This window comes from Boleophthalmus pectinirostris, unplaced genomic scaffold (assembly GCF_026225935.1).
Source record: "Boleophthalmus pectinirostris isolate CB_2022bp ecotype Guang Dong unplaced genomic scaffold, ASM2622593v1 HiC_scaffold_18, whole genome shotgun sequence".
Classification (NCBI taxonomy): Eukaryota; Metazoa; Chordata; class Actinopteri; order Gobiiformes; family Gobiidae; genus Boleophthalmus; species Boleophthalmus pectinirostris.
The window spans coordinates 11,370,908-11,398,629 of record NW_026571133.1 but is presented as its reverse complement, the minus strand read 5'-3'; the positions used below and the strand labels follow the sequence as shown (position 1 = coordinate 11,398,629).

The 27,722-nt window shown below is 37.9% G+C and overlaps 1 protein-coding gene across 1 annotated transcript in view; it reads left to right on the top strand.

The window, feature by feature from the left end:
* The window catches only part of dock4b (dedicator of cytokinesis 4b), a 279,898-nt gene that overhangs the window by 116,135 nt on the left and 136,041 nt on the right, over nt 1-27,722 (top strand). Inside the window, 5 exon segments of the mRNA XM_055153283.1 lie at nt 7,646-7,727; nt 8,743-8,803; nt 8,901-9,033; nt 11,286-11,374; nt 24,174-24,299. Coding sequence (XP_055009258.1) covers nt 7,646-7,727; nt 8,743-8,803; nt 8,901-9,033; nt 11,286-11,374; nt 24,174-24,299 — 491 coding nt within the window.

Genomic DNA, 27,722 nt, shown 5'->3' with positions numbered 1-27,722 from the left:
ATAAAAACTTTGATCGATTCGCTTAAGATCGAATGCCCATCCCTAGTGTTCATATCATTTTTAAATTGCAGAAGATGTTGACTAAGCTATGTTTAGTCAGCTAATAACATTTCCCCATTGTTTTACACTGGATTCTCTGTCTCCGCCCCCTTCTCGTTTTAGCTGGATTTCCAATCATTGGTTTCTTCATAAGTGGGAATAGTGAATCTGCTGAGGAGAGAGAGGTTGTCTATTCATGTTATGTTAATGAGGGCCGTGATAGAGAGAGATAGGGTCCCACTGGGAGACACTGGTCCTCTGAGCTTAGGCAGTCAACAAGCTGCAGAGGGGAGAGAGAGTGAATGAGAGGAGGGCTGAGGATCTGGTAAGGCAGAAGGGGCTGTTAATTTGGCAGTGAGGAACAATATAGATAAGTAATTAGAGTTCCCTGAAACATGCTGAAGTGACACGCCCCATGCACAGGAACCTGCAGTCTCCATATGGCTAAATATAGTAAATTAATTTAAAGGTGCACTATGTACGTTTTCTTGTAGGGTTCAGCTACATGCTTGTCTCCATGGAGATGTTAATGAATTGCTTAAAATGTCTATAACGCTGTGAATTATTAGTATTGCTAATACCATAATACCTTTAAAATCAGAATCTTTACTGTGTGCAAAGTCACCTCTTCGTATATCTGACCTGTAATTTGGCCCTGTAGCATCTCCATAGTAGGTATGTAGGTATTGTACAACTTCATTTTTTATTCCTTTTTTTTTTTTTTTTTTTTTTTTTGTTATTGCAGTTTTAACATTGTCTCCATATGTCTCCACTGTCTTTTTCCTCTTCACTATCCTCTTTACTATCAGTGCAATATTTTCTACTTATTAAAGGGACAGTCTGGAATTTTGGACATTTCTGAGTGAGCCAGAGTGTTGGAGACATGTGAAAACACTTTTTAAAATAATCCATCCAGTCCTTGTATTTGCAGAGGTTCCTGGTGCTAGACTAGTGGATGTCAATGGCCATAGTTATCCTGCCACTAAAAACAGTCTTACCCACTGTACAAAACACCCGAAGCAAATCTATGATTACACCAGACTGTCGATGTGTTGATAGAATAATTTTAGAAGTAAAACCAAGCTTGCATTTGAAGGATTTATGTCTGAGCAGGAGCAGCAATTTGTAGGTCCTAATAGAAAGCTTGGCAGCGGTGGACATTTATCACCAAACACCTATCTTACCAGAAAAGTAAAATTCCGCTGATGCTGAGAAAATAGTCCCGCAATATGCGTCAATTCATGCGATGCAAGGTTAGTTTTATTTCAAACATTATTCTATTAACACAGACATTTACATCGACAGTCTGGTGTAATAATAGATTTGCTTTGGGTGTTTTGTGGAGTGGGTAAGACTGTTTTTAGTGGAAGGATAACTATGGCCATTGACATGCGCTAGCCTAGCACCAGTGACCTCTGCAAATACAAGGACTGGATGGAATATTTAAAGAAGTATCTCCACACGTCTCCAACACTCTTTCTAACTAGGAAATGAGGTCCTGTGTCCAAATTTCCGGACTGTCCCTTTAAATACAGTGCTGGACCCATTAACAGATAATTAATAGTTCACCAGTTATTCACAGATGTTTGTAATGTATTAAAATTAATTTGTATTTCAAACCTGCTGTATCTCATCTTATGCACTGGAATCTGATCGATCATATTCAGTGAAGGGTAAAGATATAGGGAACAGCTAATGAAAGTCCTATCCAGAGTCCACCATCTCTCCACTGGTTTGTTCCCTTGCATTAGATAAAAAGGGGCTTTACAGAAGGAATGCATGTATTAAAAATCATGAGCATTTGTATAATTAATCGTATGGGGCTTAATTAATTCAAACATGGGCACCCACTGGCCTACATACACAAAACACTGATTTATGGTGCAAGCCTGTTTCATATTTACTTCATTGGCAAAGACAGAAACTTTTATTCTTGTAAGAGCTTGTAAAATGCACTAATGCACATCCATAATGCATGATAATTTATTGTCATGTTATAGGTCAAGTGTGCACATAGCAGAGTTAGATATGATATGGAAAATGTGTGGTTGAGGCTATAAAAAGCTCTAACTGACTTAACTACATTTATATGAATACACTGCAGATTGAATGTTGCAAAATAAACAGATGTAATATTGTCTTTTAAACTGTTAGGCTCACTTCTCATAAAGGATTACTAAAACTTGTGTGAATGAAACAGAACACAACTCCAGCAATGTTTTTGAGGAGGTAACAACATTAAGTCAAGTCTAACTTTAATAACAGAACTTCAAATAGAGCATTGTCTACAGTTAGCATCACACCCCCAGGGAATGTTGAGGACATCACCTGCAAAGTATCAGTTGGTTGTTTTTAGATTCTGGCATACTCCCAGATTGGTGGGGAAAAAAATTCACTTTTCCTGTTGATACCATTGCATTTACCATGACATATCTAAAAAGGCAAATTCATGTTGAACCTGATCATTTATTTTGTGACTGGACCTTAGAACGCTAGCCTGATTCATCAGCTGGTTTCACTTTGTGGAAACCGTCTGACCTTGCAGCTTTAGAATTTGTTCGCTTGACTGTAGGCGGGTACTTTTTTTAATTTAACCAATCACTGCTATTTTGTCGTGACATATGTAATGCGCTGCTAACGGGGCTAACTGGTATATTAAGCTTTTCCTAAATCCCGTAAGAAGAAGAGCAATAACGTTTTTCACCTTGATAAAATTCACCAAACATTCTCTTTGTTCTGGCTTTAAATCCTCGATCTCGGGAATTGTTGCCAACACAGAATGTATGGCTCTTCACTGATTGGCTGGTGCCCGAACTTGCACTTCCGGGGTTTTTGCGAACCGTCTAGTGCATTCTGATTCCTGAACTAGTCGCTGAAGAGAAATGGAGGCACTAGGTGGCTGGCTATTAGAACATATTCCAACACATATTCCAACAAAAATCTGCCTTTTAACAATACATAATTTTGATGCCCCCCATCTGTATTCATTATTGCCCAACTGAAAGTAGTGTTGTCATTTGCAACCCTGTGATTTCTTTCAGGCGTAGACCAGTTTGCATACTACATATTTTCCTGTACTCTCTGACCCAGCACAGAACTATGAATGTATTTTCTAATCACCTAAACCCTTTACATAATCTGTGTATTCTGCTCTTGTGAGGATGGACATATCTTTCACCACTGTCCTCAGCAGCAGCTTGGCCCATTGTCAGGCGCTGGTGCATTACAAGTCTTTCCGTCTGCTTATCGTGGACTGTGAAAGTCACTTAACTGGATTAACCCAGCGCTCCCGGGCCAGGGCGAGACTGACCCAGCAGGAAGCTCCTCTGTGTCTGTGTGAACTGAGCCAGAGATGGAGACCACAGAAAAGTACAAAGAACAAGAGAATCAACCTCTGTTTCCAAATACATGTAATTTAGTGTTGGCAGCACTTTAAGCTCTGGCTCCTTTGAATAGAAGAACAAGTTACAGGTGCATTGTGTAACTTTTTTGTCAAATGCTTTTCTTCATGGAGATGTTATTGGTTTGTTTGGAATGTTTCAGTATGGCATTAAACCTTTCTATCTCTGTGGAAACCTAACCCGACCAAGGTCAGATCTGTGGAGAGGCAACCCCACTCCCAGTCAGAATGCCTGTTTTTTCTAGGTATCTTTAAGTGATAAAACCACCTGTAATTTTATAAATGTAGAGGTAAAGCTGTTAAATGTCATACTGTGGAACATTACAGGCAGAGCAGTGACATTTCCATAGAAACAAGAAGGTGACAGACCTCCAACCATAAAGTTACATAGTCCACCTTCAACTTTGACTGTGATTGCTGCATTGTTTTTTTTTTCATAAGTACCATTCAGTCTTAATCAGAAGAATTCAATTTTACTTCCTGTTCGTGTAATAATTCCAACAATACTAGTAAAAATCGTACAAATTTTAGGTATCTGTCCTTTACTTTTTTAAAATAAATTTTATGGTGAATACTTGTTACTTCACTACATTTGAGAATGTGTATCTGTACTTTCTACGCGACCGCATTTTTGAACTGAACCGAAATATAAAAAGTACTCTGAAATGGCTGAGACACATTTAATTTGCTAAAACATACACAAAACAGTTAGAAAAAATGTTTTAAAAATCAATTGAATCACTAAATTTTGCATCAAAATCACTGCATTTCATCCTTTAATTGTTCTAAAAATCTCTACAAAATACTTTTACTTTTTACTATTTAAGTATTTTTTTAAACAGGTACTTTAATACTTTACTGAAGTTGATTTTTTCATGTGATTTTACTTCATGTGACTTTTAGTTTTATCTGTACTTTTACTTAAGTAACACAACTGAGTACTTCATCCACTGCTGTATGTTTCTGACTTGGAATGGGGCTGTGTTTCATATTTTAATGAGATCGTACAGCTGTGCACTTCATCAAATTTGAAAGTGTGATTTCAGTTATTACTCTATTCAATTACCAAAATGTAGTAATTAAAAATACATCTTATTACTTTCTGTTCAGCATAATATTTGTGCTCATTCTGCCCTTCAAAACCTGGAGTGCAGCCAGTTGAGGCGCTGCCAGCTCTACAATTTTGTTTTGGCGAAAAGAAAACATGTTTATGTAACACATTTCACATATTCACTGTTTTGAATATTAAAACAAGTGTATTTTATGAACAGAATATTGCAACTTAAAGTGTATTTGTATCATGCATATATAGTAGTATGTATAATCAATATTTCAATATACCCTCATGTTATCATTATTGTTTGCTCTGTATTGTGGAGCATATTGACTTGTGATTTGGATTTTTTAGTCCCTTCTCCCAAACAAATGTCCCATGGTATATAGATTAGAAGGAATGGGGCAAATGTAGATAATTTAGATAAAATATAAAAGTCAGCAGTTGGTAACTTTTCTGTTGGAGGGTCTGCCACCGGCTTATCTTCATTCATATATTATTTTGCCCAGAATCTTCCACAGTATGGCATTAAACTTCTCTCTCGCCATGAAGACAAAAAAGTAGTGCCTGCAGTCCAAGTTCCAGGTCATATCAAAGCAGAGATACTTTGGACAATAAAAAATAAATATATGAAAGATGGATACATTTAATACCATACTGTGGAAGACTTTAGGCAAAGCAAAAGCATCTCCATGGCAACAGATAGCAGACTCACAACCAGAAAAGTTACATAATGCACATTTTAAAACACATTGCATCCTAAATGACAGCTAAAGAGCCCATATTATACTGTTTCTGATCTAATGTCATAATGTTGTTTCGTCATCACAAACATACGTACCAATAGTTGTGCTTTGTTTGAGTCACACATGAAAAAAAAACAACTAAATGCTTCATGTTTTAAAGGGCCCCTATTACTCTATTTTCTGATCTGTTATAGTGCTGTTTCCTCATCACAAACAGACTTGGAGCTGTCTTAAAAGAAAGTTACCCTCACTGAAAAATGTAAAAATGGGCAAGGTACAAACCCGAGGCACTGTGACTGAATATATTAAAAGTCCTTTATTACATGAAGGGTTTCGCGTTTCGACCAGCAAGATGGTCTTCGTCAGGGCATAATGGTAGCTATCATTATAGCCCGCTTTTACATTTTTCAGTCAGGGTAACTTTCTGTTAAGATTACAAGTTTTAACCCTTGTAGAGCGCCTGTACTGCTATTTTTAACTTTTTTATGACCCAGTGAAGTGCTCTACCTCTTTTCTTCATCTGACGACTGGAGCTGTGTTTTGTCTCATTCACACATGTTTAACACGTAAACCCTACATATTTAGACTTGTTGAGTTCTTTTTTCAAACAGAAAACGCTCTGTTCCACCTTGTGATGTCATGCGGTAATACAGGAAGTGCTTCATACGTTTATATGATGACGGTCTGAACAGAAGATGCAAAAGTGGCGTCGCTTCTTCATTTTTTATTCCGCGTTTAGACGAGCATTTTCGGGGGGAAAATCTGTGTGCATACAGTGACGCAAAAGTGTGTGGAATTCGATTGTGTATGCATGCTAGGCAGTGCGCTAGGTGGTTATGTATGTGACATAAACTCGTATGTGACGTGAGCAGATCTGACCAGAGTTTTATGTCTGGGGCAGTGTAGATGGAAACGCTACGGCGGAGTGTATTCAACTTTTTCACTCTGGAGGGTGGTTTCAGATTTTTGTGTTTTTAAGCCCCCAAAATGCCGTCACCATCTAAGCCAGGGGTGTCAAACTCATTCTGGTCTGGGGGCCGTATCCAACCTACTTTGATCCCAAAGGGGCTGGATCAGAAAACTCATGTCATATAAACCCCAAAAATAACAATAAGTTCAAATATTTGTGCAGAGAAACGCAAATCTATTACAGAAATCTTTTTTAATTGATGAACTCTTTCTTTTACAAAATATTATAATATTATGAACAACCTGAAACTTGAAGAAAAATGCAATTTCAACATAATATTTTAACTTGTGTGCAAATAGAAATAAGTCAGTTTTTCTTGGTAAATCCTGCACTCGGCTCCACTTTTCTCATTTTAGACATTTTGTTGATGAGGGTGTCACGGTCAACAGTCAAAACGATCGTCCTTTAAGAGCGTTTGGAAAGAGACAAGTCTTCATTTGTGCTGCTCTGGTGGGAGGGGCCACGTACAGAGACACTGGAGACACTATGCTAAGAAGTGCAGAAAATTACAAATATTTTAATAAAAAATATAATTAAAATATTTTAGTAGAAAATCAGCCAAGGGCCACATTAAAGGTCTTGGAGGGCCGGATCTGGCCCCCGGGCCGCATGTTTGACACCTGTGGTCTAAGCGAAAGGCATTTCCGATAAAATATTTTGTCGTTTTTACCCACAAGCGTTCTCGTGTAAACAGGCCCTAATTCACGTAATTTCAACCCTCCTGGAATTTCCAATCTCTATCGAACAAAAGGTAAAAGGAGCTGTTAACTTGAACACTACCACTGCATGACATCACAAGGTGGAACAGAGCATTTTGCGCTTTGGAGATGTAAACAGACTAATAATAAAGGGTTACTCCAACATGTGTGAATCAAACAAAACACAACTCCAGGTATATTTCTGAGGAGATAAAACATTTTAACATGACTTAAACCTCGCAAGAAACTATTTTGTTTAATGCCGGGCTCTGAAACAGAACATTTTTTGTTATGACTATTTTTGCTGACAGTTTTGAATGTCAGCTAAAGTTGTCAGTGAGACAATAATCAACGGCACAATGAATATTTAATCCAGCCACATTTCCGTATAGACTTGTTACAGACAGTCTTTGTGGGAGATTTGGTTCAGTAAATCAGACTTTGAACAGCCCATTCTCTGCCTCTGCTCTGCCTCTGTTGTCTCCCAGTCTGTTTTACCCCCACACAATTCTGTTTGAAAGACTCCGACAATTTGAGCTTTTATAGTTTCAACTTTGAAGCTAATTCTCCAGTGGCTACAGCTGAAAGCTTGACACTTTTGACATGTTTTTTTTTTTCTGTTTTTAATCTCGTTTCCGTTCCTGTTAGCAGCGGTTTGGCTATGTTTTGTGTACAATGAAGGCGAGCTATCACTTCTAACCCCCATTCATCCTCATATCTCCGTCTCTTCTCTTTCAGTGAACGCTTCTTTGTCCGACTGAATAAGAGCGGGTTGCCCAAGTCGCCGGAGAAGACGGAAAGACAATGCACGCTATTTGTGGTGCGTAGTCAATATTGAACAAGTGTCAAATCACCGAGATACTGTATGAGAAAGTTCTCATACATAGTGAACTTTATAGTAAATGTGTGGCCTTCAAAGTACAGTTCATTCAAAACAGAACAATGATCAGTCAGAGCTGCGTGGAACTAAACGAGACCAAGGTCTTATTTTTCTAGCAAATAGATGTCCAAAATAATATAAGATTTAAAAAAAAACCTAGACTAAACCTGGACTAAACCTGGACTAAACCAGGACTAAACTAGGACTGAACCTGGACAAAACCAGGACTAAATCAGGGCTAGGCCTGGACTAAGCCTGGACTGAACCAGAACTGAACCAGGACAAAACTTGGACTAAACCAAGACCAAACCAGGATCAAACCAGGACCAAACCAGAACTAAACTAGGACTAAGACAGAACTAAACCCAGAATAAATGAGGACTAAACCAGGATTAAACCAGGATTAAACCAGGACTGAACCAGGACTGAACCAGGGCTAGGCCTAGACTAAGCCTGGACTGAACCAGAACTGAACCAGGACTAATCTAGGACTAAACAAAGACAAATTCAGGACCAAACCAGAACTAAACCAGGACTAAGAGAGAACTAAACCAGGACTGAACCAGGACTGAACCAGGACTGAACCAGGACTGAACCAGGGCTGAACCAGGGCTAGGCCTGGACTAAACCAGGAGTGAAGAAATGCAAAAAATCATAAAACAAGATGATAAGAAACAAATACAAATACTCCAAATCAAACCAGGACTGGACCAAATATAAATTTGACTAAACTAGGGCTGAACAAGGATTACACTATACAGAACTAAACCAGGACTAAGCCAGGACTAAGCCAGGACTAAGCCAGGACTAAGCCAGGACAGAAGTAATAGGCTAAACTTTGGACTAAAACTGCAAAAGTTTAGTACTACGATTATAATTTGTGATGTAGTATTTCGAGAGTCTAGAAATCAAGGACTTTGCACATTACGAGTTTTTTGTTTCTTTTTTACAACAGGATTTGGGAAGCAGCGATCTGCGAAAGGACGTCTACATTGTTGTTCACATGATCAGAATAGGCAAGTGTCAAAAAGTTTTCATTTTGTTTCTCAAACTTTGCTTGTATTTCCACACACTGATGCTATTTTCTGTGTTGTTTTGTGTTCTTGCTTATAGGGAGGATGGGAGCAGGAGAAAAGAAGAATGTTTGTAGTGTACAGTACAGGCGTCCGTTTGGTTGTGCAGTCGTGAGCATCGCTGATCTGCTCACAGCTGACTCCAAAGACGATCATCTGCTCAAGGTTTATGCGTAAGTCTCAATGAGCCGCGTCACGTATGTGTTCATTCACAAAGTTATTAGCGATTTTTACTGACTGCACAAATAGAATTTGGTTATTACAGGCCAAATTTGGTGCTAGGCTCATACTTTGTGTTTAAAGGATCTATATCATACAGTTCTCTGATCTATGTGTGTTATAGTGTTGTTTATTCATTTCACTCACGTTTAACACACAAGCGCTGCATATTTAGGCTCCATTCACACTAGTACGAATTCGAGTCGTTTTTGTTGCGGTTGCAGTGTTCATCCACACTAATCTGATGGAAAATGGCTCCAGAGACAGGACGATCTGGTGCCACCAGCTCCCATGAATTCATCTGAGTAGGGATCTGATCCGGCACTGTGTGGACGCCTGAAAACGTTGATACGCTGACGTAGGAGCTCTAGTTACCGAGAGAACACATATATTCCACTGAGTCACGTCCTTTTTAAGTCTGACAGAAGCTGACTGTGTCAGAGCACAAGGAGTGAGCTGTTTTTTGAGCGGCTTAGTTTATGCAAATTAGCCATGTGGTTTTAAATTTCGTTTCTGTAAAACGTAAACAAATATGCTCAAAGCCGTGTGGATAGGGAAGGCTTACGGATACAGGAACGACGTGTCTGGACACAAATTGTTTCCGATACAGTGATACAGAGATTTGTTTGTGTAAACGTAACCTTAGGCTTGTGTTCTTCCCTCAGACTTAAAACACTATTTTCCACCTTGTGATGTCATGTGGTAATACAGGAAGTGTTCCATTGTGTTTTTAATTTCCATAATTCTATAATTTCAGACCTTTAATTGCCAATCTCTAATAAACAAAGCAAGTTGAGCTTTAGAGATATAAACAGATGTAGATAAAGGATTACTCAAACATGTGTGAATGAAACAAAACAACTTCAGGCATGTTTTTGATGAGGTAACAGCATTATAACATGAATTAAAGCTCAGAAGAGTCAATTTTGCGAAATGTAGAACCTTTAAAACCATCAAAAGCACATCAAGGGAACACTACTGACATCTGGATAGGCTGTCATTTTCTCTATTACTCCATTTTGTAGCGTGGCCTCTGTTCTAGCCTCTGTTCCAGTCCACAGTCACTCACACCCCGCAATGCCCCAAGGCCCAGACAAACTAGTGCTGACACAGTGGAGTGACCTAAATTACAGCTGGATCAGAGCGCCCAGTGCCCTTTGTCCTAAAGAAACCAACACCACTTCCTCTCAAACAGCTTCAACTCACCAGAGACCAATTATGCGGATTAGCATTCAAGTTCAGATCTGGAGGTGTGTTAAGAAATAGGGCAAAATCGAGAAGTTTACAGTACAATAAGTAGCTTGTTTGTTTATTGGCATAGGTGCAAAGTTTTGTTAGCATGTGTAGCTCACAGCTGTTAGAAGTAATAAAGCATGAACAAATATGAATTTTAAATGCTGCAATTTTTAAGTACCAGCTCCACAGACAAGACAATATTCTGCATAAAACACTTCTAACCCTGTAGTTTAGACTTCTACAAACATGTTCTGAAATATTATTATATTATTAGTTTGTCAGTTACTATTGCGGTCTTTTGTCAGTTCTTCAATTCCTGTTTTAAATGTGAACTATGAATAGAATTGCATTGTTAAAACATAAATCTGAAATCTAATCGCAATCGCAATGTTTGTGAGAAAAATCGTAATGAGATTTTCCCTGTGGTAGAAATAATAATACTGTGTTAAAAAGTATTGATAGTTACAACCATTATTTTGCATTTAATTCTCCATTTAATTTAAACAGGAAGTCTTATTAACATTGTAATATCATTTACACTGAACTGAAAGGCGCATGAAACACATACATAAAACCTGACAATTTAGTGAGTTGCATAGGAAAATATACATGAAATATGTTAAACGAAGACATTACACAGTTATTTATAGTAGTTGCGATATGTTATCTATTTATTTACATTAAAATGTAACGTTAAAATGTTTTCTGAGAGTGATCCATAAGTTCAGAGAATTGTATTTACCATTTGTACAATTTTGCATCAAGATTGTAAAGGTTTTGTAAATGTGGTATAGCCAACTTTTTATTTTTGTTTATTTTTTATTGTGTTGCTTCTTTAGAAATAAATAAGTAAATCATACCACAGGGAATCAATACTGGTTTAGATTAAGTGCTGGTAATGTATTCAGGATTAAGTAAAAAATCTATAATATTGATTAATTTGAGTTTCTCTCCATTTATTTTGATTCAGGTGCAACACGGAGAGCGAGTGGTACCAGATCCACGAGAACATCATTAAAAAAGCCAATTCCAGATACAACCTGTCTGGCTCCAACACCGGTGAGTGCCCCAATTTATTAGCAAATACAAGTAGTTCCCTTTGAATTGCAGGATTGTCTCGTCATGCATCAAAGAATTTCCAGTTAGGCAAATATTAAACCGATGGAGATTTTAAGACTACTGTATTTTTTAGACTATAAGTCGCTCCAGAGTCGCACCAGCCAAAAAATCCGTAATGAAGAAGAAAAAAACATTAAGTTGCACCGGACTGCAAGTTGCACTTTTTGGGGGAAATTTATTTGACATCTTTCATCATCATTCATCATGAAAGGCAAGTTATAGTAAAAACAATAGAACAGAGAACAACAGGCTGTTAACGTCACATATGAACAGTTCTTCAGATAACTACAGTATAAACAACATAGCAGAACAAGTTTACCGAACTCTCCATCTGACTCCAAATCACTAAAACCATTGAAGCTATCATCCTTGGTGTCACTTCTGAGCAACTCCTTGACCTCCAGAGGTAAACGGAGCGCCGCTTCCTCTTCTGCGTAGCTGTCGTCAGACTCAGCATCAGTTTCAGTTAAAATTATTCCAGCCTTTCTGAATCCCGACAGGATGGTTTCGATTGTCATTGAAGTCCAGGCTTTGTCGATCCATCCAGTGACTTCCAGGAAAGTTGCACGCTGCTCGCCACTTTCCGCCAGTCCCTCACAAGTTTCTCGCTCGCTCCAAACTTTCTTTCTGCTGCTCGATTACCGTTTTCGGCTGAATATTTCACCACTTGCAGCAGGACGACATGTGCAGTAAAGGGCGAAGTAACAGTGGTACAATAGTAGCAGATAGTGGCACACAAGCCTAGAGTGCCCTCTTGTGGCTGTCAGTGTGAAAATTTTAATATATAAGTTGCACCAGAGTATTAGTCGCAGGACCACCCAAACCATGAAAAACCATGCGACTTATAGTCAGAAATATACTGTAATTGTTTTCAATATCGCTCACATTATTTGCAAATGGTTGCAAATAATTTTTTCCTTCTTAAGTTACTGAAATAATACCAAACCAAACTGAGCCAAGCTATTACATTAGCATAACATTACACCCTTGTTGTTGATGTGGGAGATGGAGCTAGCCTTCCCTCAAAGAAACCATGAGATGCAAGAAGTCTGAAGGAGCTGTTCAATGCGTTCACTTAAAATAGCAGCCTTCATTCACACCAAACAGAGCAACAACATCAGTGGTTACCCTTAGCAACAGGTTGGCGCAGAGTCGGAACATTTAGTGCTTCAAACGTCAAAGAAGTACCATGACAGATGAGGACATGTTTTTGAGCCCTAGGAATCAGTTTTGTGGCATGTGTTTATGAGTTTTATTGAAGAAAGTGGGGTCAGGAAAGAAGTAAATACATTTTTAAAAAGTAAGTTAAAAAAATGCTTAATCAATACACATGTTATGGTTTAATAAGCAGAAAAGCAGACATTGATTAAATAATGGGAGTGAATGGGGTAAACTAGGCTACACTAATAAATAAATGCCAACCAGGGTTATTTTTAAAAACTTCTTTGCAGATTTGTTGCATCAAGTTCACTTCAAAATATTTTCAAGGTTTTGCTTTTTAAATGACAAAATACCTTGGGTAAAGGCCTGTGGCTTGTAAAAGTGGAAAAGTTGTTGAATTGAACTTTTGAAAATCCTATATTACACAAAATTTAAGCCATGTTAGAATGTTGGTACCTCCTCAAAATGTATTTCCTGGAGTTGCATTTTGTTTAATTTACACATTTTTGCATAATTCTTTATTTTTAGTCTACATCTCTAAAGCTTAAAATGCACTGTTCAACCTTGTGATGTCATAAAGTGCTAGTTTAAAATGAACAGCTATATTTTAACATTAGTTCATTAGAGAGAGGGAATTCGAGATCTTAAACTATCAAAATTATTCTAGTGAAGGTGCAAGGAGTTTAAAAACACATTGGATCACTTCTTGTATTACCACATGACATCACAAGGTGGAGCAGAGTGTTTTCTGTTTGAGATACGGACTAAATATGCGGGTTTTTTGTGTTAAACGTGTGAATGAAACAAAACTCACCTCCAGTCATGGCTTGAAACTCACAATTCAAGTCAGTTTGTCTTAATATAGGACCTTTAAAGATACTACACACTATAATTGTCCGTGGAAGTTTAGCAGCTGCATTGATGAGCACTTTCCCTGTTTACTGTAGCTCCTTTAATTAGACAGTATTAAACACTTTGGCCCTTGTAAAGTAAATGCATGTGAATGAGTGTAATTCTAGTGCTGGCTGGAACTGCACTTTATCACTAACACTTAAATGTGAGTTATTGAACATCTGCTCTGAACACATTGATCCAGAACAGCTCTTGATGCACTCTTCTGCTCCTTCTGTCTCTCTCTCTCTCTCTCTCTCTCTGTTTCTCTCTGTCTGTCTCTCTCCTAACTCTCTCTCTTTCTGTCTCTGTCTCTCCCTGTCTCTCTCTTTCTTTGTCCCTCTCCCTCTCTCTCTGTCTCTCTCTCTGTCTCTGTTTCTCCCTCTCTCTGTCTGTCTCTCTCTCTCTCTCTGTCTCTCTCCCTGTCTCTCTCTTTCTTTGCCCCTCTCTCTCTGTCTCTGTCTCTCTGTCACTGTTTCTCTCTCTGTCTGTCTCTCTCTTTTTCGTTGCCCCTCTCTCTCTGTCTCTCTCTCTCTGTCTCTGTTTCTCTCTCTCTGTATGTCTCTCTCCTAACTCTTTCTCTTTCTGTCTCTGTCTCTCCCTCTCTTTCTTTGTCCCCCCCTCTCTCTGTTTCTATCTCTCTGTCTTTCTCTTTCTCTCCTTCTATCTCTCTTTCTTAGTCTTTCTACTCCCCCCTCTCTTTCTTTCCATCCATCTCTCTCTCTCCCTCCTTCTCTCTCTCTTTTTAAGTCCATGTCCTTTCACCCCTCTCTCTTACTATCTGCCTCTTCTTCTTTGTCTCTTTATCCCCCCCTTTTTTTCTCTCTTTTTTCCTCTCTCCCACTCTCTCTTTTTCTCTCTCCCTATCTCTCTCTCTCTTTCTCTCTCCCAGTCTCTTTCTCTCTTTCTCTGTCTCTCTTTCTTTCTTTCCCTGTCTCTCTCTCTCTCCCCCTCACTCTTTTTCTTTATGTCCATACCCCTTCACCCCCTTTCTCTCTTGATTTGTCTCTATCTCTTTCCCCCCTCTCTCTTTCTATCTGTCTCTTTTTTATCCCCTCCATCTCTCTCTTTCTCTCTCTCCCAGTCTCTTTCTCTCTTTCTCTCTCTCCCCGTCTCTCTCTCTCTCTCTCTCAGTACATTATAAAATACAGTGGCTCTTTTGTCACTCCACTCAGACATGAATAATTCAATAGATTTGTCCAAAATTACATTTCCGCCTCTTAACACTTGATACAAATCTTAATAAAGACAATTAAAGGGTCTGTACATGATTTTGAGCCAGTTGTTTCCATATGGTTCTCATTTAACCATGTCTCTGATTGGATTAAAGACTCGCTCCCTGGCGGTCGCTGGCAATATAATTTTATTTTTTGGTTATAAGTGCTTTAATAGTCACACAATGCAAGTCATTCTAGTTAAGACAGAGGTTAGAGCTCACAAACAGGCGGCTGTAGATTTATTTCAAAAGGGCAATAGGACCAAAGATTTGTGGTGTTTGAGAAGATGGTGTAGAGAAGTTAGAGTTGGCAAGAGTTCATTTAGTGTGGATATCCCTTTAGCAAGAACTGAACTAAAACAGTAAGGCCACGCAGTAATTTGAACTTCAAACTTGTGAAATTACACCTTAGTAAATTCACTCCGTAGTTTAGTACAAGAAACATGACCTTTCCGAATCCTCCTCTGCTCTACGCTCAACTTTTTCTTATCCAACTTTCATGCACAGGTTCTTCTGTATTTCTCCTTTACCCTCCTTACTGAATGTGCACTAAAAGTTTGCCTGGAATGTTCCACGGTATGGCATTAAATTAATTAGAGGTGTGACGATATCCAAGTCTCACGATAGGATATCATCACGGTATGAACCCCATGGTACCATATTTATTGCGATATCAGGGGAAAGTTCACAATATGGTGGGGAGGCTCACGATTAGGGATGTAACAATATCCAAATCTCTCCGTATGATATTTTCACGATATACATCTCATGGTACGACATTTATTACGATAAAACTGTTAATATGCTACTTTTTCCTCTTAAAATGCCTTGACAAGACTTAATCCAAAGAGGTAAGACTTACAACTGCTTAGAACTGTTATTTCTTCATGTAGTCTACACTGAAATGGAGCAAAGGATCATGGTCTATGTAGTTCCCTCTGTCTTTTATTAGCTATGGCTTCACCATAACTCTTAATTTAAGCAAAGAGACTTGGATGGTCCACGATATTATTGTGAGAACTTTGATGATATGATATCATGATATATATAAAATGTATCTATGCTGCATTTATTAAGTTATACCTGCTTTTATTGCTAAAAAAAAAAAAAAAAAGAAAAAGAAAGAAAAACTTTGAATGGGCATGTATCTCTCTGACCAAAAATCATTAAAAACATACCTAGAGTTATGTTTTGTTTCATTCACACATATTTAAGTAAACTTTTATTATTAATCTGTCTACAGCTCCACAGCTCAAAACAGTCTGTTCCACCTTGTGATGTCATGAAGCTGTAGTTTTCAAGGTAACAGCTTTACCATTTACCTTAAGTCCAGTTGAGACGGGCAATTTCAGGGCTGAAATTATCCAAATGATTCTAGTGAAGATGCATGGAGTTTAAAAACACAGTGGAGCACTTCCTGTATCACCGTATGACATCACAAGGTGGAACAGAATGTTTTCCTTTGAGAGAAAAACTAAGCTTAAATATGCAGGATTTGTGTGTTGTAAACAAACTGATGAAACAAAACACACATCCTGGAGTGTTTTTGATGAGGAACCAACATTATAATTATAACATAGATCAGAAAATAGTGTAATACGGGCGCTTTAATGCCATACTGTGGAACATGAGAGCCCAGACACATGTTACGTAACAGATACACAGTAGAACTTTAAAGATTAGGCACTCAAATAAGCACTCTCCAAACGTATCCGAACATGAGTGAGTATTTCATGTGCAGGTCTGTGTCCCCCTCTCAAGTTCATCCCCATTAAAACGTCCAAGCAGAAGTTATGGACCACCATGTGTAATTAAAGTCATGCTATTTATTACAGTGCATGTCAGGAGGGTAATTAAAACAAAGTAGCAGTGTGCAGTGGAGCTAAACTATGTGCCGTTGTATACATGTTTGTGTGTGTGTGTGTATGTGTGTGTGGGGGGGTTTAGCTTCTCTCTATGCTACTCTTTCAGTGCAGTCTTGGCCAAGTGCCAGGAGTCTCCTATTAGCAGCCAATTAGCAGTGAGGAGACGAATGCGCTACAGCCTTTAAGATACAAAGAGTGCTGAGCAGTGTGGCTAATACTGAGACAAAGAGGTAGTCACTGTGATTGGTCATTACGTACAACCCCAGTCTAATTAAATACAGCTCTTTCCATGGGTACTGATGTACAGAAATGTTACGAATTATTATAGGATTCAATTGAAGTTTGTTAAAAATTACTGAAGGTGAGTAACAGGGATGTAACAATAGCAGAAATATCATGATATTGCCATTAGAATATTTAGAATCACAACCTCTTTGCTTAAATTCATTGTTATGGTGTAGCAGTGGTGTGGAAAACAGAAGGGACTACATAGACCACAGGTGTCAAACATGCGGCCCGGGGGCTAGATCCGGCCCTCCAAGACCTTTAATCTGGCCCTCGACTGATTTTCTACTAAAATATTGTAATGCTATTTTTTATTAAAATATTGTTAATTTTCTGCGGTGCTGAGCATTGCAGCGTCTCCAGTGTCTCTGTACGTGGCCCCTCCCACCAGAGCAGCACAAATGAAGACTTGTCTCTTTCCAAACGCTCTTAAAGGACGATCGTTTTGACTGTTGACCGTGACACCCTCATCAGAAAAATGTCCAAAATGAGAAAAGTGGACACAGAGTGCAGGATTTACCAAGAAAAATTTACTTATTCCTATTTATACAAGTTAATGCTAAACAAGTTCATATTAAAACATTGTGTTGAAATTGAATTTTTCTTAAAGTTTCAGGTTGTTCATAATATTATAATATTTTGTAAAAGAAAGAGTTCATCAATTAAAAAAAAGATTTCTGTAATAGATTTGCATTTCTCTGCACAAATATTTGAACTTATTGTTATTTTTGGGGTTTATATGACATGAGTTTTCTGATCCGGCCCCTTTGGGATCAAAGTAGGTTGGATACGGCCCCCGGACCAAAATGAGTTTGACACCCCTGACATAGACCATGATGCTTTGCTGTTTTAGTGCAGACTATGTAAAGAAATGGCTGTTATTAAGCACTTTTAAATCTTAGTTTTTTGTATTATATCATTACCAAACCCTTGTCATGGCATTTTGAAAGGAAAAAGTGGCATTCACAGTTGCGTTTGCCTCCACAAAAATCATAATAAATATCGTATCGAAAATATTGTAGTGAAAGATTTGGATATTTGTACTCAAGTAAGAGTACTACTACTTCAAAAAAAAACAGTAGGCAACACAATTTTGAGGGAATCTACTACTTGAGTATTTGTCTACAATTATGTTATTTTCAAAGGATAGACCACAAAAGGAACAGTGCAAGAAACACATCAAAGTTCAAATCATTTAACTTTGTCAACATAAAGCATTTTTCACTTATAGACTTAGGGAAGATTAAGCAAATGATATACTGCAGTAAGGGTACTTTTTAGGGATGTAAAAATAACCGAAATACTGTGATAGCAGACGTCAAAGTTCTCATAATAATATCGTGGACCATCACAATATATCGAATTACAAGTCTCTTTGCCTAAATTAAGAGTTATGGTGCAGCAATACCAAAAAAAAAAAAAGACAGAGGGAACTACATAGACCATGATCCTTTGCTCCATTTCAGTGTGGACTACAAGAAGAACTAACAGTTCTAAGCACTTTTAAGTCTTAGTTCATTGGATTAATTCTTGTCAAGGCATTTTAAGAGGAAAACATAGCAATATTAACAATTTTACTAGCCTCCACAAAATATCACAATAAATATGGTTCCGTGAGATGTATAACGTGAAAATATCATACAGAGAGATTTGGATATTGTTACATCCCTAATCGTGAGCCTCCCCAACATATCGTGAGCTTTCCCACAATATCGCAATAAATATCGTACCGTGAGGTTCATACCATGACGATATCGTATCGTGAGGCTTGGATATCATTACACCCCAAGTACTTTTACTTTATTCAAAATATTTCTCAAGTAGGAGTAATAGTATGGGCTCTGAAATCTACTCACAAAGGCACAGTTGTCTTAAGAAGTTACTGGCAAGAAAATGCACTTAACACCGGATAACTTTTGGATGTGCTCTTTATTGTATAAGTCTTCTATTCTGAGACAGTAAATGAAACCAGCTACTCTTACTACTGACTCATGCGTATTATCGTCATGATTGCAGTAATCTAGTTTTACATCTACATGCAACAGGAAAGTTACGTTACTTTTCTAATCTTTATGAATTGCATATTTTCTTTTTGAAGCCCAGTATATGGTTGTGCATCAAATCGTCTGCGTTAGGATGCAAAGAGTCTACGTTGCCTTGAACCTCCTCCGCCGAACGTCTGTGTCGACCGACGTGCACCTCCGAAATTTTGTACCAATGCTTTGAACTGACACAGACAGCGAGGGAAAGCGACGCAAACAATAAGAACTGTGATTGGTCCTCTCAATATCCACTCTATATCCGCTCTACATACATTTCCGTTACTCTGCTTTCCCGTTTCATTTTGTATAGACGGATGACTTTTTAAAATCCTAGCGTCCTAGTGTTGTGGTCGTGAATTACCTCAACGCAGATCCATAAATCAAAAACAATGCTGACAAGGTAACGGCGGCAGTCTGCGTTCAGTCACTATAAAACGACCTTAAGCCTGCCACATTCCGCTCTTCACCTGTCTAAAGCCTAAATAAACCAAGAAAATAAATACATTGCTGAGAAAGGTTGCACAGTTGATGAGCTTGAGTCATTTCTCATCACTATGGCTGTAGGTTTGTGTAGATAACAGTTCCACCTCCATGTGTGCGTAGGCAGGCTCAGTAAACCCTGTCCACTGGTCTGTGTTGTTGTAGAGTTTTTGTTTTTCTCTTGGAGGGCTGTGAAGAGGCAGCTGGGTGGGCTGGGGCGTTGAAGGTCCACTCTGTTTTTGTCGGTGTTAGCTCATTGCTGGGTTGAATAGTAATGAAGCCATGTTCTGTAACTGCTGTAGTTTTTACAATCACGTGTTTTTGTATAATTATATGGAAATTAGTGAATAATAGAGAACAGATATAGTAGACGTCACAAAAGTCTATATTTAAAATGCATATTCTCACTTGTTTTTTTAATATTAACTATATTTTATTCTTGGCACATTAAGAGCAACGTAATGCTTATGCCTTCTTGTCTTTTTTCTTTGGATGTAAACTAAAAATGTAATTATTGTACATATATGCTTATAACCATAACTCAGAATGACAACTTTAAATTTCAAACCTGTATAACTGGGGCTGGGTAACTTTGAGTGTTTAATGATGATTCTTCAAGGGCCTTTTATCTAGAATTTAAAAAAATAGATTTATAAGATTCATTAATTTGATTCAATACCATTTATTTTCAACAAGAAAGCTGTTTCTAATGAATAATTTGTGGTGATCCTGTCTATAATTATATTTCCCCCCCTTGCCATACTGTTACGTTTTAACGATACCCACCAGTCCTAGTACTGAAATGGATTCTCAAATTCACCTGCAGGAACTGTCCAAAAGAGCTGGTATTTTGGAGATGGTCTGACACTTGTATAACTGTCACTATTTTGACACTTGTTAAATTCTTACTCATCCCTTCACTCAAACCAGTGTTGAATTTCCCTGCTATAGTTTAGAAAGAAAAATTTTCTTTCAGTGTCTAACAGAATATTCAAAGTTCAAATATTTGCAAAGTTAGAATCTGTGTTACCAATTTTGAAGCAGACCTTTTATGTTAATTGAATTCGGAGTGATTCTTACATGTTTGAGTAATCTTTAATCTGGGGCGGCAGTAGCTCAGTTGGTAGCAACATTTGTCCACTGATCTCAAAGTTAGAGTGACATTCTCAACATAAACATCACTGGTTGAGTGGTCAGATCCCCTGACCCACAGGTTGGCTGGTGTGATTCCAGCTCCCACGGATGAATGCTGTCGTTGTGTCCTTGGGCAAGACACTTAACCCGTACACTGGTGTATGAATGTGTGTGTGAATGGTTAAGCAATTCCTTGTTTTAAAGTGCTTTGAGTCCCTTGAAGGTGGAAAAACGCTGTAGAAAAATGTGACCATTTACCATTTGAATCGCTTACTTTCAAGATGCCATATCGCCGATCTATCCCCATTGTCACTGCTCTGGGCATACAGCCACTGCTCTTTATTTACTTCATTACCTCCGCCAAGGAGGTTATGTTTTTGCCGGCATTTGTCTGTTTGTTTGTTTGTTTGTTTGTCTGTTAGCAACATAACTCAAAAAGTTATGGACCGATTTTGATGAAATTTTCAGGATTTGTTGGAAATGTGAAAAGGAAGAACTGATTTTCATTTTGGGGGTGATCCGGAAGAAATCCTGGATTCTGGATCACTTTGAAATTTTAGTTAACATTGTGGTAAATAGGGCCAAAAATTTTGTTTCTCAATATCTCGGTTAATTATTGACAAAACCCCATGAAATTTGACTCAGGGATGGACAATGGGATCCTCTTTCATATTCCAAAGGCTGATCCGGATCTGATCCAGAAGACTGATTTTATCGCAATTTATATAAAAAATGGGGGTAGTCCTTGGCGGAGGTCTGCGCTCTCTGAGTGCTTTTCTAGTTCTTCAATTTTATTTTCTTAATCTGTGATGTACATAGGATTCGGCAACTTCTCATTGCTATTATGATACAAAAAAAAAAATCTCCGCACTAGTGATTAGGGATGGGCATTCGATTACATTTTCTTAATTGATCATCGGGAGAATTAACAATCGATTATCGATTAATCATTAACGTTTTTTTATATAAAAATTTATCATAATTATTATTGCTAACTGCACTACTAATCTGCATAAATAAATTCAACTTTATGACATATAAACCGTGACCACTCTAAAACCACATCAGCCGTTTGACATTATGTGTTTAATGCAGCTTTGCGCAACTCTCACAGAAACGAAACTTAAAACTGCATCACTAATTTGCATAAATTAAGTGATGTTAAGTGAAATTAAGTTGTGCGCTGATGCGACACGACTCACACTTGTCCCGAACACAACAGAAAGCTTCTTGTACAAGTCATCGTTAAATACTCATTTGCGCTTCGGCAGGTTGCAGACTGTCTGTATCTGCTCGCTCCTTCTGAGTGCAGAGAGCTACATGTACGGACCCCTGTTTGGTCACGCTACGCACAGCAACCTACATTCGGTTTGTCGATTAAAATTAACGTAATCAATGAAATTCTTAATGATCAATTATCGATTAATCGACTAATCATGCCCATCCCTACTAGTGATACAGCTATCCATCAGAGGTGCTGACTCTTTGTTGTGATGATGTTTGCGGGAACATCAGCTTCCATTGTTCACCACATTTTTCTATCACAGACGTCAGCTTTTATTAAGTTGTTTTAGTTTAAATGTGCAAAATATAAGATAATGATTCATAAGTGTCATAGATTATAACTATATAGCAGGCTCAAGCACAGTCTTCTTTTACAAGCGCTTATGTTTTACCATACTGACTGTAAACCGGTGCTTTTGTTCTATGGGAATACCTGGGAAACCCCACTCCTTTGAATTGTCACAGCACTTTAGACAGCCTAGTATTTTTAAATCAGAGCCATAACTCTTGAATAAATCACGCTTGACTACTTCTTGTTGCGTTGTTGTTTACAAACTAGTCACGTCCCTGTGTCGATCTTAATAGAGCTCCAAAGTTTTGCCTTCATCATTGCATCAACCGCAATAATAATCACCGTCACTGGCTCGTTTCCATGCTGTTTGCTTGTGTAAGTATATCTGCAGCCCCCCTCACAGACCCAGACAGACGCGTGCTCATGAAGGAGGTGCAGTTTTAAATATAAGCGTGGGAATTCATTTATTTGGAGTGACATTTGGAGCCTTGGCGTAGCGTTATTGATTTGGACCAGCAGCTTTCACATAGGATTTTCTCTTAATAAAATGGATTTGTATATACGGCTCAGGCTCAGATTTTTTATTTTTTTATAAGAAAAACCAATTCACAGATTCATCGAGCTTACAGCAGTATACTTGTTCAGTCCTGGTGTGGTCCTCGTTTAGACCTGGTTTAGTCTTATCATAACACATATTTAGTTTATGGGGTCTACTACTTATGTGTTAATCTTGGTGAAGACCTGACCTGTTGTATTTTCTAGAACTACAATAACAAGTACTTTTCCATTGGTAACTAATTCTCGTAGTAGTCTTTGTAGACCAGCAGGTTTAGCCTACTAGACTAAACTAGACTACTACTACTACTACTACTACTGCTACTACTACTACTACTACTACTACTACTACTGCTACTATACGACGACTACTACTGCTGGTGCTGCTACTGCTACTACTACTACTACTACTGTACTACCACTGGTACTATACGACCACAACTACTACTACTATATGACTAATACTACTACTACTACTGCTGCTGCTACTACTGCTACTATACGACTACTACTAATACTACTGCTACTGCTACTACTGCTACTATATGACTGCTACTTCTACTGCTACTACTACTGCGACTACTACTACTACTATACGACTAATACTACTACTACTACTGCTGCTGCTACTGCTAATACTGCTACTATACGACTACTACTACTACTACTACTGCTACTACTACTGCTACTATAACTGGTACTACTACAACTGCTACTGCTACTGCTACTATACTACTACTACTAGTAGTAGTAGTTTAGTTTATTTTTACTAGTGCTATTATATGACTACTATTATTACTACTACTACTACTACTACTACTACTACTACTACTACTACTACTACTACTACTATTGTAGTACTAACTACTACAGTAATATTGGTACTGCTACTACTACTACGACTATAATATTGCTATTATTACTACTTCTGCTATAACTACTTAACTAATTCAATTACTACTATATATGCTGGTACTTCTACTCCTCTCTCCTTTGCCTTTAAATGTATTCCAAAACTGTGCTCTTAAAAATAATTAACTAAATAGTGACACAAAGACGATCCACCTCTATTCACACATTTGGCTATATTCTTTTTTTTAGTAGTAGTAGTAGCAGTAGTAGTAGCAGCAGTAGTAGTAGTAGTAGTTGTTGTTGTTTTATTATCCCTATAAGGAAATTGTCCTTTGCGTTTCACCCATCCTTTCAGGAGCAGTGGGCAGCACATGGGGTGTCCGGGGACCCGTCTCCATGATCTTGTTGCTAGACTTGGTCAGGACTGCCTTAGCTGGACGATTTTACCTATGGTGCATGTTTTGGGGTGACTCCAAACAGAAAGGCCTGGGCAACCTGGGGATCGAAACCAGAACCATCTCAGCTATCCACTCAGATTTCATTTATACCATAGGAATAATAAAGTGTGGTATTGACAGGCCTGGGTACACACTATACACATAAGTATTCAGACCATGCTACTCTTATTGTCTTATTGTCTTTATTGTGTCTGTGTTAAATGTTGTGATTTGTTTTTGTGCAGGTCTGGCGGTTGCTCTGCAGTTACTCCACGGTGATATAGACCAGCTGAGACGTGAATACATGGTGCTGTTTACTCGGGGAGTGTCCATCACAAGAAAACTGGGCTTCTCCGACGTTATTATGCCAGGTAAGACACACACCACATGGGAGGCACTGAAAAAGCAATGTCATCTGTTATAATAGACTTTCCCACCACTTGATTGTCTCCAGTGTTTTGCCAAAAATTGTCCACAGTCTGGCATTAAAGGGCCTGTATTGCACTATTTTTGGATCTATGTTGTAATGTTGTTTCCTCAGCACAAACATACTTGGAGTTGTGTTTTTTTAATGCTTCTCTCAAATAGAAAACACTGTTCCACCTTGGGATGTCATGTGGTAATACAGTAAGTGCTCCACTGTCTTTAAATTTCGTACTTGTTCTGTACAATCATTTGGATAATTTCAGACCTGGAATTGCCACTTTCTATTGAACAGGTAATGAAAGGTTAAAAAAAAGGCAGCTGTTAACTTGAAAACCACCACTACATGACATCACAAGGTAAAACAGGGCATTTTGTGCTTTACCATGAATACTCAAACATGTGTGAATGAACAGGGTAGCCACGGGGTCTTAAGTCTTCATGGTCTTAAATTTCATGTTCCTAAATTAAGGCCTCAAAAAGTCTTAAATGATGTTGTCCAAGTCTTTTTTTTTCACAAAGGTCTTAAATTTCATTAGCCTATTTTTTGTATACTTAACCAGGTTCCAGTGCAACATGAAATCACGTAACATCAATGAACGTCTAATTTGGAGTATACGCAATAACAATACTTTGGTTTCTGGCACTGGTGGCAATGAGTAAACAATCAGTACAGTGGAAGAAGACGTTGGATGGATCATGGGAAAGTGTAGGTTTAATCCACAGTGGCTCTTAGATTCTGGATATAGAAGTTGATTGGTCATTTTTAGAATTTGATCTGGAGTTTTTCGCCTGCATAATGGGTGCGATGTTGGTCTTAATTTTCATTTAAGTGGTCTTAAAAAGGTTTTTAAAAAGTCTTAAATTTGGGGTAGTCAAACCTGGGGATACCCTGATGAAACAAAACGCAACTCCAGGTCTGTTTTTGTGGAGGTAACACGATTATAACGTGACTGAAAGCTCACAAGAGTTGATTTTGTGTAATATAGGACCTTTAATTGAAGATGCACTTTGTGACTTTTCTACCACTCTCTCGTCTGCATTGCTTTGCCTAAAATTGTCCACAGTAGAGCATTAAACCTACTAATGTCAACAGAAGGACAGTAGGCAACCGCACCAGGCCAGATCTGTGGAGAGACAAGCCTGCTGTCAGTAAAAAGACTTGTGCAACTTTAAGATTCACTGTTTACATAAGGGATTATTTTTTGGTAAACACACCCACAGTCAGTAAAATGTAGCCTACTTATTTTATTTATTTCTTTGCTCTGCTCATTCATGCATATTTTATATTTATTGCTTATTGCTTATTTTTGCTTTTATAATGTAGCGAAGTTAGTCAAGGTTTCTTTCTTTTCATTTTCACTTTTCTATTGGCAATGGTTTCAAAATGTGGGTCAAGATTTAAAGCGTTTTCTCAAGATGTTATTCCAGATATATTAACTTAGTACTGCACCATACAGTGATAAGAATAATATTTAAGTTGGAAAGATCATATTTACCTTGGTTAGGGTATAATTTTTACTCATTTATATATGTTTGTTGTAATAATTCTCTAGATCTATTGTATATTTTGAGTTACTGTGTTCAAGTAGTTGTCTTGATGGGTCCATAGATCCAAGGTCTCACTCTTTTCTCTTTAGTCATTTTAAAAAGTTAATTTACGGATTTATCATAAACACTCCTTAAAAATGGCTTCTGGCTGCTTCTCTTCATGGAGATATTACCTAAAATGTTCCACAGTAAGGCATTACACTTATTTATCTCACGGAGACAGCAGGTGACACAGCAGGACCAAACTACATGTCAGACCTGTGGAGAGGCAAGCCCACTTACAGTAAGAATGTACATTTTTAAAACTACGTTTACACTGAAACAAATCACCGTATCATTGTATCGGAAAAGATTAGCATCCAGACTAGGGGTGGGCGATATCTCGATATTTTTAATATATCGAGATTTTTTAAAAACTCGATATGAATTCTGACATATCGTATATATCGATATAATGCTTATATTCAATTTTGATTTCGCCACTTTGCTTGTTTGTCTTCTCTGTCGCCGCCCGCGCGCCCCCGCCTCCCTGATTTTGTTCGCTCGTGTCTCATTCACTCCTCACTATCGCCGTGAACGCCGAAAGTTGCTGCCAGTGAAAAGCTTCTAGCGCCTCGAAACTTTTCCACCATTTACAGACAAAACCATCAGCAGCACATCCTCATATTCCACCGAGTCATGTCCTTTAGTCCAAAAGAAGTTGAACCGCATGAGCGGCACGTGGAGTGCGCTGTTTATGCAAATTAGCCATGCGCTTTTTAAGTTTCGTTTCTGTAAAATGTAAACAAGTCTGCGCAAAGCTGCAAAAAAACAAAAAAAAACATAAAATAAAAGAATTAACACTATAATCTCAAACGGGCTGATGTGGCTCTTGAGTCGTTATGCTGTATATCTTGTAAAGTTTAGTAATGTAAATTCTATTTATGTAGAAGATTTTAATTAATAATCTGTTGCAGTGTCACTTGTACAAAAGTGTTTGGAAACGTTGGGTTTGATCTGCAGTGGATTGTGGGAAACCTCATAGCTCCTTACTGCTGGATAGGAACATGGATCTGTTAAAATAAGGAACATCCTGAGCTTCTTCTGTTAAAAGAGCTCATGGTTCTGATTATGGTTTGGATAACAGAGTTAATGCAAAGAGCTTGAGTTGAGTTGTTTTATTTATGAATGAAACAAAGGAAATATGTTTTATTTCTTTTATTTTACAGTTAAATTATTATTTATGTAATTAGGGTTTTTTGTAATCTTAAATGTTCCTATATGAACTGCCTACCTTTTACACTTTAATTTTTAAAAAAAGGACCTTGTGGAATTTGGCATATTTGTTTTTGCAGTTTTCCATTTTAGGGGGTTATTTTTTCCTGTACAGATATCGGGATATGTATCGTATATAGAGATATAGCAAAATATATCGAGATATATTTTTTGATCCATATCGCCCAGCCCTAATCCAGACACATTGTTTCTGTGTCCACAAGCCTTCACTATCCATACAGCTTTGAGCATATTGTTTACGTTTTACAGAAACAAAACTTAAAACCGCATGGCTAATTTGCATAAACTAAGCCGCTCAAAAAACAGCCTGCTATTGTGCGCTGATGCGGTTCAGCTTCTGTCGGACTAAAGGACACGACTTAGTGGGTTATATGTGTTCTTTCTGTGACAGAGGGATGTTTTGATGGTGAGTCTGTTCTGTTCTTCTATAGCGTTGGAGATGGTTCATGTTAAACTTTTCAGAGATTATACTGTATGTCTGCAGATTATATGCATAGATATATATGTATATAGTATATATGAATGGACATATATTCTAGCCTCTT